The sequence below is a fragment of the Dromaius novaehollandiae genome, chromosome 1, assembly GCF_036370855.1.
Source record: "Dromaius novaehollandiae isolate bDroNov1 chromosome 1, bDroNov1.hap1, whole genome shotgun sequence".
Classification (NCBI taxonomy): Eukaryota; Metazoa; Chordata; class Aves; order Casuariiformes; family Dromaiidae; genus Dromaius; species Dromaius novaehollandiae.
In genome coordinates, this window is record NC_088098.1 from 133326423 (window position 1) to 133340542 (window position 14120).

At 36.0% G+C, this 14120-nt stretch overlaps 1 protein-coding gene across 6 annotated transcripts in view; it reads right to left on the reverse strand.

Moving 5' to 3' along the window:
* MBTPS2 (membrane bound transcription factor peptidase, site 2) overlaps positions 1 to 14120 on the reverse strand; it is a 36509-nt gene that overhangs the window by 6319 nt on the left and 16070 nt on the right. For 4 of the 6 annotated variants that reach the window (XR_003262217.2, XM_026120710.2, XM_026120711.2 and 1 more), the window contains 5 exons: positions 12181 to 12299; positions 11332 to 11512; positions 8833 to 8927; positions 6604 to 6799; positions 1165 to 1240 (listed from right to left, as the gene is read on the reverse strand). Coding sequence is in view for 4 of the 6 variants with exons in the window: in XM_026120710.2 (XP_025976495.1) it covers positions 1165 to 1240; positions 6604 to 6799; positions 8833 to 8927; positions 11332 to 11512; positions 12181 to 12299 (667 nt within the window). In the remaining 2 variants the exon portion in view is untranslated. The other 2 variants (XR_010385383.1, XM_064498931.1) reach the window with 2 other exon arrangements.

A 14120-nucleotide genomic window follows, 5' to 3' on the forward strand; every position in this document is an offset into this window, starting at 1 on the left:
TATGGGTTCATTTGTTTTAAAGTAACAAACAAGCACTATGTCTAGATACTTTAACAACCTGCAGTCTTCTCAACTCAGATGAAAACAGGAGATCGCAAGAACACACTTAATACTGCCCATCTTCCTCCCCTGTTTTGTGTGGTTTTGGAAGATTGGAGCAAGTTTTTAACTCTGACACCACGACTGAAGTAACAAGGCATTCTAGACCTATGATCTAAGTAGAAAACAATGATTAGAAATACTCTCCAAAATGTTCCCTCTCCAGAGTAAGTAAATCACTAGAACATGACTGGAAATCCAGCTCTCTCCTACTTACCTGTTAGCCAGAGAAGTTTTGTGAATATCTGTGCGTGCATGTGCATGTGAGAATGAGGTAAGGATAGATTATTCATATTGCTAGTAAAGGCTTGCTGACTTTGCTACCTGCCTCCATCCTGTAATGGCTGGACAAGAAGACATACGACTCAGAAATCAGTTGGGTCAGCATGAACCTTGGCATGTTCCCAGGAAAGGGGAACTTGTGTACCATCTTTTGTGTTTTATGGACAAATCTAAACTACCCTGTTCAACTGTTTTTAACTGCCCATTAACATTTCAGTTCCTAAGGCTAAGAGTTCTAAGATTAGCTGTATCCAAAGCCCATTATCCTTTGTGTGTCTGTATACATACAATCTTGGTCATTAATACAGATTAATATCCATATTTTAAATGTTATCATATTGCTTTTGAATATGATAAGTTTTCCTTTGAAGAAAAAAAAAAAGGAGAGTGAAAATGAACACCCATACCTGTTATTTAGTTCAGAGTGATGGCTAAGAAACAGTATTAATAGAGCTAGCTCCAATACACTGAAGCTAGCAACAACATCTCGTTTGTCTTGCCATAAATTCAGGATTGCTTTGACTGAAACTCACTTTCAAGAAAGAGTTAAAAAAAAAATCTGACCACAAATTTCCTGGTAAAAATAAGAAAGTGAGACATTTCATTCTGAGTTTGGCACATGGACAATAATCACTGCAGAATGGGGTAAAGATGTACAAAACTCTACAGATATATTTCAGAGCATCCTGTTGAAAATGATATCCTACTGAAATCTTGCTGGGTCACCAAATTCTAAACAGTTCCCTTTTTGTCTTAAAAGAACAAACATACTTCAAAGGATACTTGCAAAATGTCTCTATCACCACAGGCAGATCAATGCTCAGAAAGTTATGTCGTGGTACAAAACTGCTGAGACTTACTGAAATGAAAATATAAAGATACACAAAAAATGAACAGTCATTCCAGGATTAAAACATTATGAATTTTAGATTATAGTTTTGCAGAAAAATCAATTTTAGAATGACCTTTTTTCAGGATAAGTAACCAATCTAAATATGGTTTTACTCTTTTTTTTTTCTTTTAAGAAGATAAAGCGTAGCCATTAATTCTCTCTTAGCCATAGTCATTAACATAATAAAATCACGCCACAAAATATAATTAGTATGATGTCAGCAAAAGCAGATCTAAGATGTATATTTTCAGAGACAACTGGACATCTGTAGTCATAAGGACCACATTGTGTGATTTAAGCCCTTTCCATAAAAACATATAAAAAGAGATTATTGTTACCAGGCTTCTTCAACATATGTAGTCCACATGTATACATTCATATCCTGGGTGTACGCATGTACCTTCTCTCAAGGCCAGAAAATTTTTCTGTTTCAGTACCTGTAGAAGATCCCCACATTCTGAAGCTGAGCTCATGGTATATAAAGGCGGAGCATATCAGTTCCCAGCCAAATAGGGAACAGAGATCTTTTCTTGAGAAAGAAAGGGCTAGGAAGTGATGCACAGGTGTGTTACACATCTTAACACCAGTCAGTCAGTAATAAATAGCCTCTTTTTCTATCTTCAAATGATACTGTAAGTGACTACAAGCAGTAACTTCATGCAACTTAAAATCATGGGAGGTGGGATTCAGCATTTTTGATACAAACAGTGACTGTAAGATGGCAGTATCAAGCACCACATCACCCTGAAACACTTCTCTGGTACCATAACTTCCTCAAAGGTATAGGTGAGGTTCCAGCCAGCTGCATGTCAAAAGTCAACAAGAGACCTTCTCCTCAAAGGAAACTGAGGTAGCTTAAGATCTCCCAGAGTGCACTCTGACAGTACAGGGATGCTCCATCTAAGCTGTCTCAGAAAAAAGGACTGACATAACCTTTTGAAAGAAACAGCATTCTCTTCAGTCTGTAAGCCTCAGGGACTGTTTGAAAGCCTCAATTCTGTGAAAGCTGAAAGAGATACTTGTAGCATAATGGAGTCTTATCCCAAGAGGTAAGAGGTTTAGGTAAATTAAGGTAGAATCAGAAAATCACCTTCAGAAGGAGCTCGCGTAGTATCTACAATAGATAAATCCACTTTGTCCCTAAGGAACAGCTTTGAACAGAGTTGAGAAGGCCAGTCGTAACAGCTTGAATTTTCCCTACCATCCTGGGAAAAAGTTATAGCCATGAGAAATACCACCTCCATAAAGACATACATGGAGAAGTACATGAACAGGAGTTCAAAGGACAGACTGATCAGAGCTCTGGGCAAAAAGCTGAAATCCCACTGTAGTGGGATTCCTTTCCCTTGGGAAAGGAATAATTTAACCCACTCTGAAAAATTTTGAAAACATAGGCTAAGAGAACACCGTAAACCCTGCTGCTAGTACATAACATACCAATACCATACCAATATTGCTGCTAAGTATATCTTAGGTAAGAGAGAGATCAGATTTCTTCAGGTTCAATAAGCAATTCAAGGACATTGGGACAAAGATATAAGTGGAAAGTGCAGTCCCGAAGCAACACTAGCCAGAGAACTGATCCACTTGGTCACATAAACATGCTTTTGTCTGTTAATAGGGGCCTTTCTGATGAGCTAGGAGTACTAATTACAAAACTAAGCAAGCATACCACGGGATGGAGAGATCTGGATAACAAAGGGTCCAAAAACTAGATTATTTTTGGTGTGCCAATAAGCAGATAAGTTTCCAATACCAAAACTGCCTCAGCTAGGCCAAGGTGGTTTGAAAAATCAATGTTCTCTGTTTCCTTACATCGAGGATCTTCGACTTAGGGGAAGTGAGAGAGAATAAGTAACAGTCTGTTGGACAACGGAGTGAAGAACACATCAGACAGCAATCCTAGATACCATCCAGCTCAGAAAGCCAGATGCATCCAAGTCAAGAGATATCCAAGGAAAACAACTCATTAAGTTGAAGGCTGGTATCAGAATATTTGACCAGACCTCTTGTCCATGAGCCAAAACAGCAAAATAGCTGAGACAGCCAGTGTATTCAAAGGTTTCAAAAGAGACATATTGCGATATGAATTTATTTGCCTATACTCTGATTTCAAAGCTTGATTGCCTCTTGACAAACACATAATGGCGACTAACAAGTCACCATCCTGAACCTGAAGTTGTGCCTACATTCAGAATGTATTATTAAACTCCTTCCCTCTTTGGTACAACTCTGCTGTCCTCAACAGCCAGCAGATATGGATCTAAACTCCAAAGCAGAAGAAAATCCCCCTTGCTGCTGGGGCAGACCCTCTTAGAGACTCTTTAAGAGAAACTCTTCAAGATACAAACAAACTCTTCAGAAAGTCGCAGGACTAGGTTGTAGACACTGTAACATGAGGCTATGAATTTAGAGGCTGTAACAGACAAAATCTAATGGTAGCAGGCAAACCTGTCCTTCAGGGCATAAGAAAAGAATGGCAGAAATGGTATTCTCCAGGCTCATCTTCACAAGACACTTCTGGGAAGAGGTATATGAATGTCAGTCCAAATATGAATGTCAGTCACCAGAATCTGCCTAACGAACAAGGGCCAGAAAAGGAAGACAAGATTTAGCAATGTCAGAAATGACATGAAGGAATAAAAAAACCCAAACAAGCCAGAAAATAAATGCTGCAAAGTTGCATGGCAGTAATAACAGGGCCCTTCACTTCAACCTTACGTATCATCTGCCTGATATAAGGAAAGCTAGACCATAACTGGCCTGCAATAAGAAAAATCTTACTGTCTTGAGTAATACCACATGAAATAAATCCACAGCTGAATTTATAGTAGATTATATTCAATAGAATACTTTTTACAGAGCGAAAGCTAGTTAAAAAAGTGAATCAATGATTCCACCTTCATCAACATCCATTCCTAATCATTCCTTCTGTCTTAGTTTTGGCCAAATCTACACCAATATAAGTTCACTTAGGAGTATGACTCTTTACAAGGTTTTTATATTGGCAACAAGAGCTATAAATAGAGTCTGTTACAACAAAAATATTCTTACCAGGACATTTTATTTTGAGGAAATGGAAACATTTTATAGAAATAAACTAAACAGTCCACTCCTTGTAAATGGCTAATATGGATATAAAATTTTAAAAAGTTTGTATCTAGAAGCTAACTAGCTTCAAATGAAATTATGAAATAATTACTCCTCCATAAGTCAGGGCTATCATGACAACAATGCAAGCCTAAACAGCAAATAATACATACATAATCTTACAGTTTTTCAAACATGAGTTCAAGTGACATTATTAAAGTCATAGTACACACTTGTGCAATTCCTGTATCCACTTGTATGTTAAATGCAGTACTACCCTAAAAAATAATGCTTGCAGGAAGAACATATTATAGAATAAGGCATTTCATTAGAACTTACTTATTCCTATTTCAAAACTCACACAGCAGAGGAAGAGATTTTTCTTCCTTTTTGAACTGTAGAAAAATTGTTACCACATTCTGATCAGCCACATTCGGAAAAAAAACCAAAACAAATCAAAAAATCCCTCCTGTCCCCAAGCCAGTATTGCACAGTGCAAAGTAAGTCTGAAATATTTACAAGTCTTTTCAGTGGAATGCATGGAACTCTACAACAGTATAAATACCTGCTACTCAAGGCAGGATCCTATAATTGTATCTCTGGTGTTTTTCCAAGGGGAACATAGAGCATAGGTCGAGTTTGCAGCAAAGTCTGCAACAAAGTCCGCAACTCCCAGGGTACAGTAAATTATTGTAAAATTATACTCCCATACATACACTGTAAGTTGTATTTTCACACAGTAACTTCTTAAAATAGAACCACCCCTCTAGATGAATGCAATAACATTCTTTGCTGATCTCCGAAAGCCTAAGAGGTTAGGTTGTCTTGCAGAATTATAGTTTAGTAGGACACACTAATTAAAACTCCAGTGCCTCAACATATCGGAAAAGAGAACAATACCAATTGTTCTAGAGTACCTTCAGTCTGTATTGTTAAACTAGAGAGCCAAGCAAGGGAACTTAAAATAATTATCAAAAACTATTCTTAGAGATTTGTTGCTGCATAGGGTGTAGATGTAAGCAGCTACAGAGTTGTCTGTTAGTATCAACTAGAGCAATGCTTTTCTTCCTAAATGGTAAGAGGGCAGAAGTGAAGAGATCATATTCTGGGTTTAAATGAGGGTATACTACAAACAAATAAAAATAAATAAATTAATTTTTTAAGGAGTATCAAAACATGACTAGCACAAAAAGACTTACAGATTAACAAAAAACATGTTTATGTAAGAATGCTAATGTATTTACACAACCAGATTTCATCACCGTTTCTCAAGCTCTGTTGTACCTAAGTCCACTGCTTATTCAGAAGAGCATAATGGCTTGCTAAGGAGATGCTTCGAAATGTATTTAAAACCTCTCCCTATGAGGTATACTTGTCTGTGAGGAACTTCTGAAGTAGTTCTGGCAGGTGCTATGTTCACAGATACTCTTTGGATGCATGACACCTCCTTTACTTTCCTCACTCAAAGGCACAATAGTTTAACACTTAGTACTTTTCTAAACCTACCTGAAGCTAATATCTACCCCATTTTTATCCTGCCCTACTTAGCAGAGATGCAGATGAGTTTGTTCATTCTTCACATACTTGCTCTAAGAGCAGAATTACTGTCTCCTTGTATACTTGGCTCAAGGATATATAGCTGCCTAAAGGACAGCTGCAATACATTTCAAATTAAGGAACTAAACTGTTACATACTATTTAATTTGGGACACTCAAACAAATTAATAAAAAGAAGATCATGAAAAAAAACTATGTTGTAGTTATACTTGTGGCTCACTAGTCATGGGAATTTGTAATAGATATTTAGATATTAGGCACGATTTAAGCAGTCATACTAATACACTAGGCAAGGAATTGGAGCAAGACACCATACAGATTTCACAAGAGAATTTTGAAAAGTGTACATGTTTACAAAGTGCAGGTGTCTGGTTCCCATGACTAAACTGAGTGAAATCTGTTATAGAATTAGCCCTTTCATACTTTTCTGAATAAACAACTCTCTCATATCACATATGGTTGTGTTACCCTTATAACCTATTGCACTGTGTATATTTCATTTCAGGCACATTTTATTTACTTATTTCCTGAGTAGTCCATACCTCTCCACTGGCTATAACAAGAAATGGATTGCTTTAAACAAGTTAACTGACAAGTACTCCAAGACCTTGTTCAAACAGCCAGCCAAAGTAAAGTATATTAAAAATCTTTTTTTTCAAAATTTTAAAATAAATAATACAAACCTGTGTACTGGAGATGCATGGGGTGTCCTACAAATAACATGTCAATATGAGGTGGATGTTTTACCCTGATTAGCCTTGTTTGGTTTTCTAAAGAAGGAGTCACACACAAGCTCGGAACAAAGTCCTTCTGGCAGTCCATGTTCGTTCGACAAACTTGGCTGGCCTCAATAACTTTTCGTGCTGGCAGACAGGCATACTGCAAAGGGCATTTAAAATGATTATCAAATGTAAAGGTATTTTCCTCTATTACTCACTATTTACAGATTAAAAAAAGTGTAGTATATAATTATTTTTAAAGCAAAGGAAGGGCTTCACTTACATACTACCAGGCCATGAAAAGCCAGAATCCAATTTTTTATTGTTGTCAGATTTCTATGCCCTGCAGAACCTCTACCTAATATATAAATATATTATGATCAACCTGTCATTCCATTTCTGGGGAAATGTAAAAGAGATGGTGTACATATGCACCAAAACAAAAGCTATTTAAATAAAGACACACACAAACAAAATCAAGGCATCTAAACATAAGTCGATCATCTCTAATGAGCAGAACCTTCATCAACATACTACTGAGTTATCTGCTAAAGAAGTTTTAGCCCTTGTTGATCTAAAATGTATTTGTTTGAACAAAACCTTAAATTCAGCAAACAACCAACCAACCTACTTTGGCTATGCGGTTGCTAAGAGACCATTCTGAACTAGATATACACAGCACTTAACGCAATTCTATATCCCAAATTCTACCTATAGCACTCCTTTGCTCTGCAGTCTGAAAGACCTGATCTCTCTTGCTCCCCACATGCCAAAGAGAGTACAGCAGAAAGGAACAGGAATTTGTTTTCTCTCCCATGTCTTCTGAAAAAGCTCTGTGGTAACTTTCCTTTTGTTCTTCAACACAAACAAGAAAGTCTTTATCTACTAGGAAAAAAGGGGATGCCCTTGCTTGTTAGCCTGATAGTAATGACCGTTCCTCTCTACAGATGCATGTGCATCAGTCACTCTCCATTAACCTCAATACCAGTTCTTTGTACTGTAATTAGGGGGAGACGGCATTTATATGTTTCCAAATACAGCTGCATAGCACTGCAAAGAATATTTTAAATAATTGTTCAAAAACCTGTAGTCACTTTAAGAACACTTAGACACCTTAGAAGGTCACAGGCTTTTTGCTGCCTTTATTTTTTCTCTGCTCCTAAGCAGCAGCTATGCGCTGAAGAATGCCAAAGCTCTGTGGGATAGCGATTTATCAAATCTTGCTGAACTCAAGGATATTACCAGCCACTGTCATATTTCAAACGAGCTGTTGGTCTGTGCCCAATTCTTAGTGGCTAGATACCACAAAAACGTACTGGAGTGGAAAGTTTAACATCAGAGAAATTGTAAACACAGCAGATTTAGGAACAGATAGATCTATTTTCTATTTCTTGAGATATCTATCACTCCAGGTCAGAACAGTAACAAACTGGCACATGTAGAAAAGTTTACACAATTGTTACTTGTGCTCTTTGTTCTTATAAAGAGAACTGTTAGAAATATTCCCTTGCTGTCAACGTGGATAACTTATTTTTAACAGACATTCCTGTATTTTAAAGGGACTAATGCAAAATCATACTGAGAAACTCTATATATTTCCACAAGCTACAGGAAAATTAGTGTGATGAAGAAAGGAATCAAATACAGGCCTTGATTTTGAGAAATCTGGCAATCTCTAGGACCTTTTCTTACATATTTTTATTTAAGCTAGGGAGCAGCTCTACTGACTTCAGATAACTGAATAGATTGCCCGGTGCTTTGCCTGTAGTGCTCAGTACCTTTAAAGATTAGAGCTGCAAAATAAGCAATTTCACCTTGTTCTCAAAAGTTGCCTTTTTTAAAAAACAAAAAAACAAACAAACTCTCAAATACTCTGTGTTCAAAGTGAAGATGAGAGAAATGAGAGAAAAAAGGACAGGGAATATCCTTCTGTCTAAAGGAATCGGGGTATAAGATCTCTTCTTGTTCTTCCAGAGATTAGATTCCTTGTTTGATCACGGGGAAAAAAATCACAGCCAAAATTTTGTTTTTCTTAGCTGTAGATGGGAAAAGTATTATATTCATACACCTTTATTACAAACTTTAGGTATTCTTAAGCTGCATAAGTGTGCTGCATAATGTTGGTACACATTACTAACTTCATTTTCACAATTTTAGATTTACCAAACAGAATTATCAGCTTAAGTAACTTACCAAGTGGCTGTCCAAGTTATTACTGTATGAAAAGCAAATGTCTGTGAGGCTGTTGTTACTACAACATTCAACTGTGCCATCGAGTCTTCTGTAGACTAAAGAATGCAGGCATAGAGCAAAAGATCAGTAACATATTATAATAACTTCCTGAAAAGAAATGAAATTCTCTGAACAAAACAAAACAATCATTCCGTAGCCTTGAAGAATTACAGTAATTCACAGAGCCTGGCTGTGGTTCAATCACAGCTGAAAACAAACTTCACCATTTTAAGAATGCCACCTGATTTCAATCATCTCTCTCACATGCTGATTTTTTCATCTTAAAAAATCTCCCTGAGAGCCTAGGGACCTATGACTACAATGCACTGAGCTTTATGAGTTACAAAATACTTTTATGTGTTGCCTCCAGCTAGCATTAACTGCTAGAATAGAAATTTGTTACCTCCTGCTGTACAGATTTCAGTGCTTGACTATGGAAATGACCAAGGCTCAAAACGTCCTTTCTAAAATGTGAAAAGCCTTTACAAGATTCAGGCTTTGAAAGCTTTCCAAGTCTTAAAGGCTATAGTAGTAGATAAATGATATTTTAAAAACTTATTTAGCTACAATGTGTAACTGATTTAGCTACAATGTGGTGCAGAATCTTTGTGAATCAAATTTGACTACAACAAGAAGTTAAAAAAAAAAAAAACCAAAAAGAATGTCACCATAAGAATCTGTATTGCAGCAACATTGGATTGCCTTTCTTAGGTAGATCAGGCCTGAGATACTGGTTGCCTATTTATCTCTGCATGCTCTGCAGTTCACTAATATGGAGCTTCATGCCTGGGACTTTGTTTCAAGTACCCTGAGGCTAAGCAACCATACATATTTTCAAACAGTGAATGACCATAAAATTAGTTTCCTTATAATTTACATTAGAAACTCCTTTCTTTTTTAAATTTCAAAACAGGCATCAGGGCATTGTTTTCTGTCTAGCTTCATAGTTATCTTAAATAGTTTATTCTCCATTTGTTTTATGGTCAAGTAGACAGGGTCCATTTGCTACACACATTTTTATTGATACCCTATTTATGTCAAGTTGTGAAACGTCAAGTGCTTGACAAATGACAGCTGCTAGAGACTGAACAGAGTTCATTTAATTTCACAGGAATATTTCTCACTGCTGGAGGTTTGTAGCTCAGAAAATACAGACAGACTAGTCCGATTAGAAAGCAGCAGTGAGACAATGGGCTGCTAACACAATACAGCAACCAAGCTCAGGAGCAATATTAAGTCTCTGGCATTTCCATCTAAATAGGACTGGTTCCGCTGCAGAATATGCAGTTTTATTACCCATGACTCTGAAATTGCATTTCTGAGGGCAACAGAATCTCAGCACATAAATCTTTTTAGGATCTAGGAACCGGTTTTCACTTGCCATCCCAGCCCAGCTGAGAGCACATGCCAAAGTTGCCCCTCATCTTCAGAAGATAATCCAAACTATTAGATGTCTAAAAGCCAGAATCTTACCCATGCTTCTCTAGTTTTTGGTTTAAATATTTATCTTAGTTCCAGCTGTAAGTTTACTTTCCTTACATATGAAAAAAACAAAAAGCTATCTTTTCCATGTCACATGAGAACGATAACACATCAAAAGACACGGGTACCCAAGCTGCCCAACCTCCTTTTTATTCCCAGTATGATGGAAAAATGCCATTGACAGTTTTAAAGTAGGTTTTGCTTAGCTGCAGCCTCTTACCTCTTACCGTCTCCATGGACGCTTGCATAAACCAAACTCTAGAGAGCTTTAGGGTATGTCACAAGACATTCAGACAATTTAATTTGACTGTTTATTTTTGTTCTACTTAATTTTGTTTATTGTTCTAGTTTAGTTCAGTTCCTTTTTTTTGGTTTCTCGGGGGTAAGCTGTTACAGCAACAAGCAATCTAATGTATAAATGAAAACAGAAGGAAATAAACTGGCTTCCAGAAGAAATGTGCAATCCAGATGGAACTAAGTTTATAGGCGAAGACACTGTAAGCTTGGAGAAGCAAATGAAGCATAAAACCTGTACAGTGAGAGAGATTAGAAGTGGCCATAATAAAGCACATCATTAACTTAAGCCACACAATTTGTAGTGTCACACAGATCAGAGCAATCAGGTAATGTGTGGAATTTATATCTGCAATAGATCACTGAGATGACCCATATAACTGAACTAAAAATAGAGGAGATAAATGTATTACTGGTAATAACCAAATTATGCAATATCCTGGCAAATTTCATTATTTAGACCATACAGTATATTCATATAGGATGACAGGAAGACAAGAGAAATTCACCTTTCCTCTTTCTCTCCCTCACTAGTGCATTTCACAAAAAGGAATGGCTTAAGACAGCACAGCAGACTCAACTCACCAAAAAGCTGTCCCACTAACAAATCCTAAATCCAAAAGTGTCTTTAAGATAAAATAAAATTATAATCTAGAATAATGAAGAGACCACCTATAGTCATACCTCTAGCTGGAAAACTCAACTGCTGTAGGGTTGCTGCATTTATACAGTAGCCAATCTGTGACTTCTGTGAAAGGTCTCCCAGACAGGAATTCCAGTCTTCCACACTATAAACTGGACAGTCTTGTAGGCTAGTGACAAGATCTCCCACGAAAAGACCTCTTGGTCCATTGGCAGGAGAATCCTGAAAAGAAAAAGTGATGTTAGTTATGCTGTTATTGTTAAAACTACAAGGATTAGTTTACAGTTCTGCTATAATGTTTAGGTTGAGAAATTATTTTTGCAGAAACAGAAAAACCTCAGGCTTTAATAGAAGTGATTATTTTAACTCAAGATAGAGCATTACAAAAACAACAGTCTCCAAGAGTAAGTCAGCAACATTTGATTATGTCAGAAAAAATCAGTCCTTTCTAGAAACTCAGCATTCTACCCTTTCTCTGCTTCCAGCTTCTACTGACCAAACAAGCAAGGTAATCAGCTCAAAATAATCTCTAACGTTAAAAACAGATAGGAATAACTAGAGCAATGATATAGTTTCAGGTATATTTGCTTGGTTCCAGTATTGAAAAAAAAAGTTTAAAATAAACAGAAATAAGACTGCGAATTCATTTCAAATAGCTGAATAGTGTTACAGTATGCTGAGTGGTCTATAATTAATCATACCATGTTTATTCATTTACTAATATTAAAAAATAATTAGACAGAGAGAGAAACTTTAAGCACACAAAAAGCAAAATGTACTGGATTTTGCAGAGTGCTGCAAAGACCAAAATTACTTCTGATAATAAGAGATGCTGCTACATTTCTGGTCACAAAGCATATAATATAAAACCATTCAAGATCTTTTCCTACCTCCGTGACTTCTGTGATAAGTGCCCCAACACCCGTGTAATAGAAAGGGAAAAGAATAGCTGGTAGCAGAAACAAAACCGTAAGACTTGCAACACCAAGAACGAAGTTATGCCACACTCCTAAAAAAAAGAATACAAAAGGTTTCTAAATAAACACTAATAGTAATAACAAACAGGCATTTTTGAAATGCAAAATTACAGTTACCTTTTTTTTCCTGAAATAATTACTGTAAGAATGGTTGAAAGGTTAATTTATGAATACAGGCATGAAAGAAGAATGCGTGCATTACTTTACAAACTTAAGTGAACTCTTTGATTTGACTTGTAGGGTAGGTAGCTTTTAGAGCATCCTACAAACCCCTGAGAATTATACTACTGGAAAATACAGGAAAGTGTTAGGTCCATTTTTAAAGCATCATTCTTTCATACTGATTTTTCATCACATAACATTACTTGTACAAGTACGTACTAGACAGAGTATCCATATGCAAAACGCTAGTATTCTGAATCTACTATTAAATTACAGTTTATATCCAAAGAGTTCTCATAAATCACAAAGGTTAAAAAAACAGTGGAAAGAAATGTATCATTTGTCACCTTCTACTACAATAAAATGCTGAATTTAAGAATCTTTAATAAATGGACATAATACAAATATGAAATACTATATGATCTTAGTCAGGCAGATGTACTAAATTTAGTTGCAACTGAGTATTTTCCATGGTTATCTACATTGGATCAATCTTTTAAAATGTTAATAATTACATGTATGTGTGCCAAACAAGATTAGAAAAATAGCTTCTTTTACAGTCACGATTAAAATCTGGGCCTAAAAACCACATCAAGAAACTATGCTGTGCAATTAGCATTTCCTAACCCATTATTTCTGGCAACATGTTTACAACTCTAATCTTTACAGCAGGCAGTTCTCCACAAGATGAAAACAACCTGTCATAAGACATACTTGGCTTCCTTCAACATCCCATTTTATACAAATTTTCTCATTCCATTTGTGTTCTTGGACAACCATTTTGTATGACCAATGTCAGAAAACTTTCCAATACTGAAGACTCCTTACTTCCTCCTTACAGTGCTTTACCTTGTTAAGAAGGATTTGATTTAATTCTATATTTACAGCAGATTTACTAGACAATATAAAGTAAATGTATTTAAAAATATTTTAAACCTATTTTTCTTGCACTATATATAAGATAACTACTATAATATATGACGGACTCTTCTTTCCCCTGGCTGTCCTCACATGTCAGCAGGTCTTACAAAAATATTTTTCTTCTTCTACAAGGTTTCTGATGCTGCATAAATGAGAAACATTTTTGGAGTATTCTGTTTAAGGGTTTGTTGTCGTTTCCACCCACAGCTGTTTTTTAAAGTAATATCTCTTTCTGCAAGTTTTTAATTGTATCACATTGAAAGACAGTCAGATAAATATAGCGTTTCAGCATTAAAGTCTCTTCTCTCTCTTACACACACACACACGCAGACAAAAGCACAAAAACAAGTATTAAGTAAATATTTTAACTTAATTTTTTAAATCTTTTTAATTTAAAAATAAACTTTTTTTCCAGCTTAACAAAGGATAAAAATCTAAGATAGAACTAAAATTACTTAATTACTTTGTAACAGTGTGGCTACTAGAGAAAGTAAACTGGATAAAAGCTAAAAAAAAAAAAAAAAGAGAAGAAAGAAAGAGAAAGTTGATGGAACTGCTGGAGGATGACAAGGAGTACTTTCACACACCTGGAAAACATGGGCCTTAATACTATGATCTTTACACTGTGTGGAATACGGCAGAGAACTTTAAAACAGAAAGGCATGAAATCCATCCCAGGTGATCCAGAGGGAAAAAAAAACAAAACTGTAAATGAGAATATCTGTAGAGGCACACTATTCAGTATACCATCAATTTCATTTTGCTAAAAC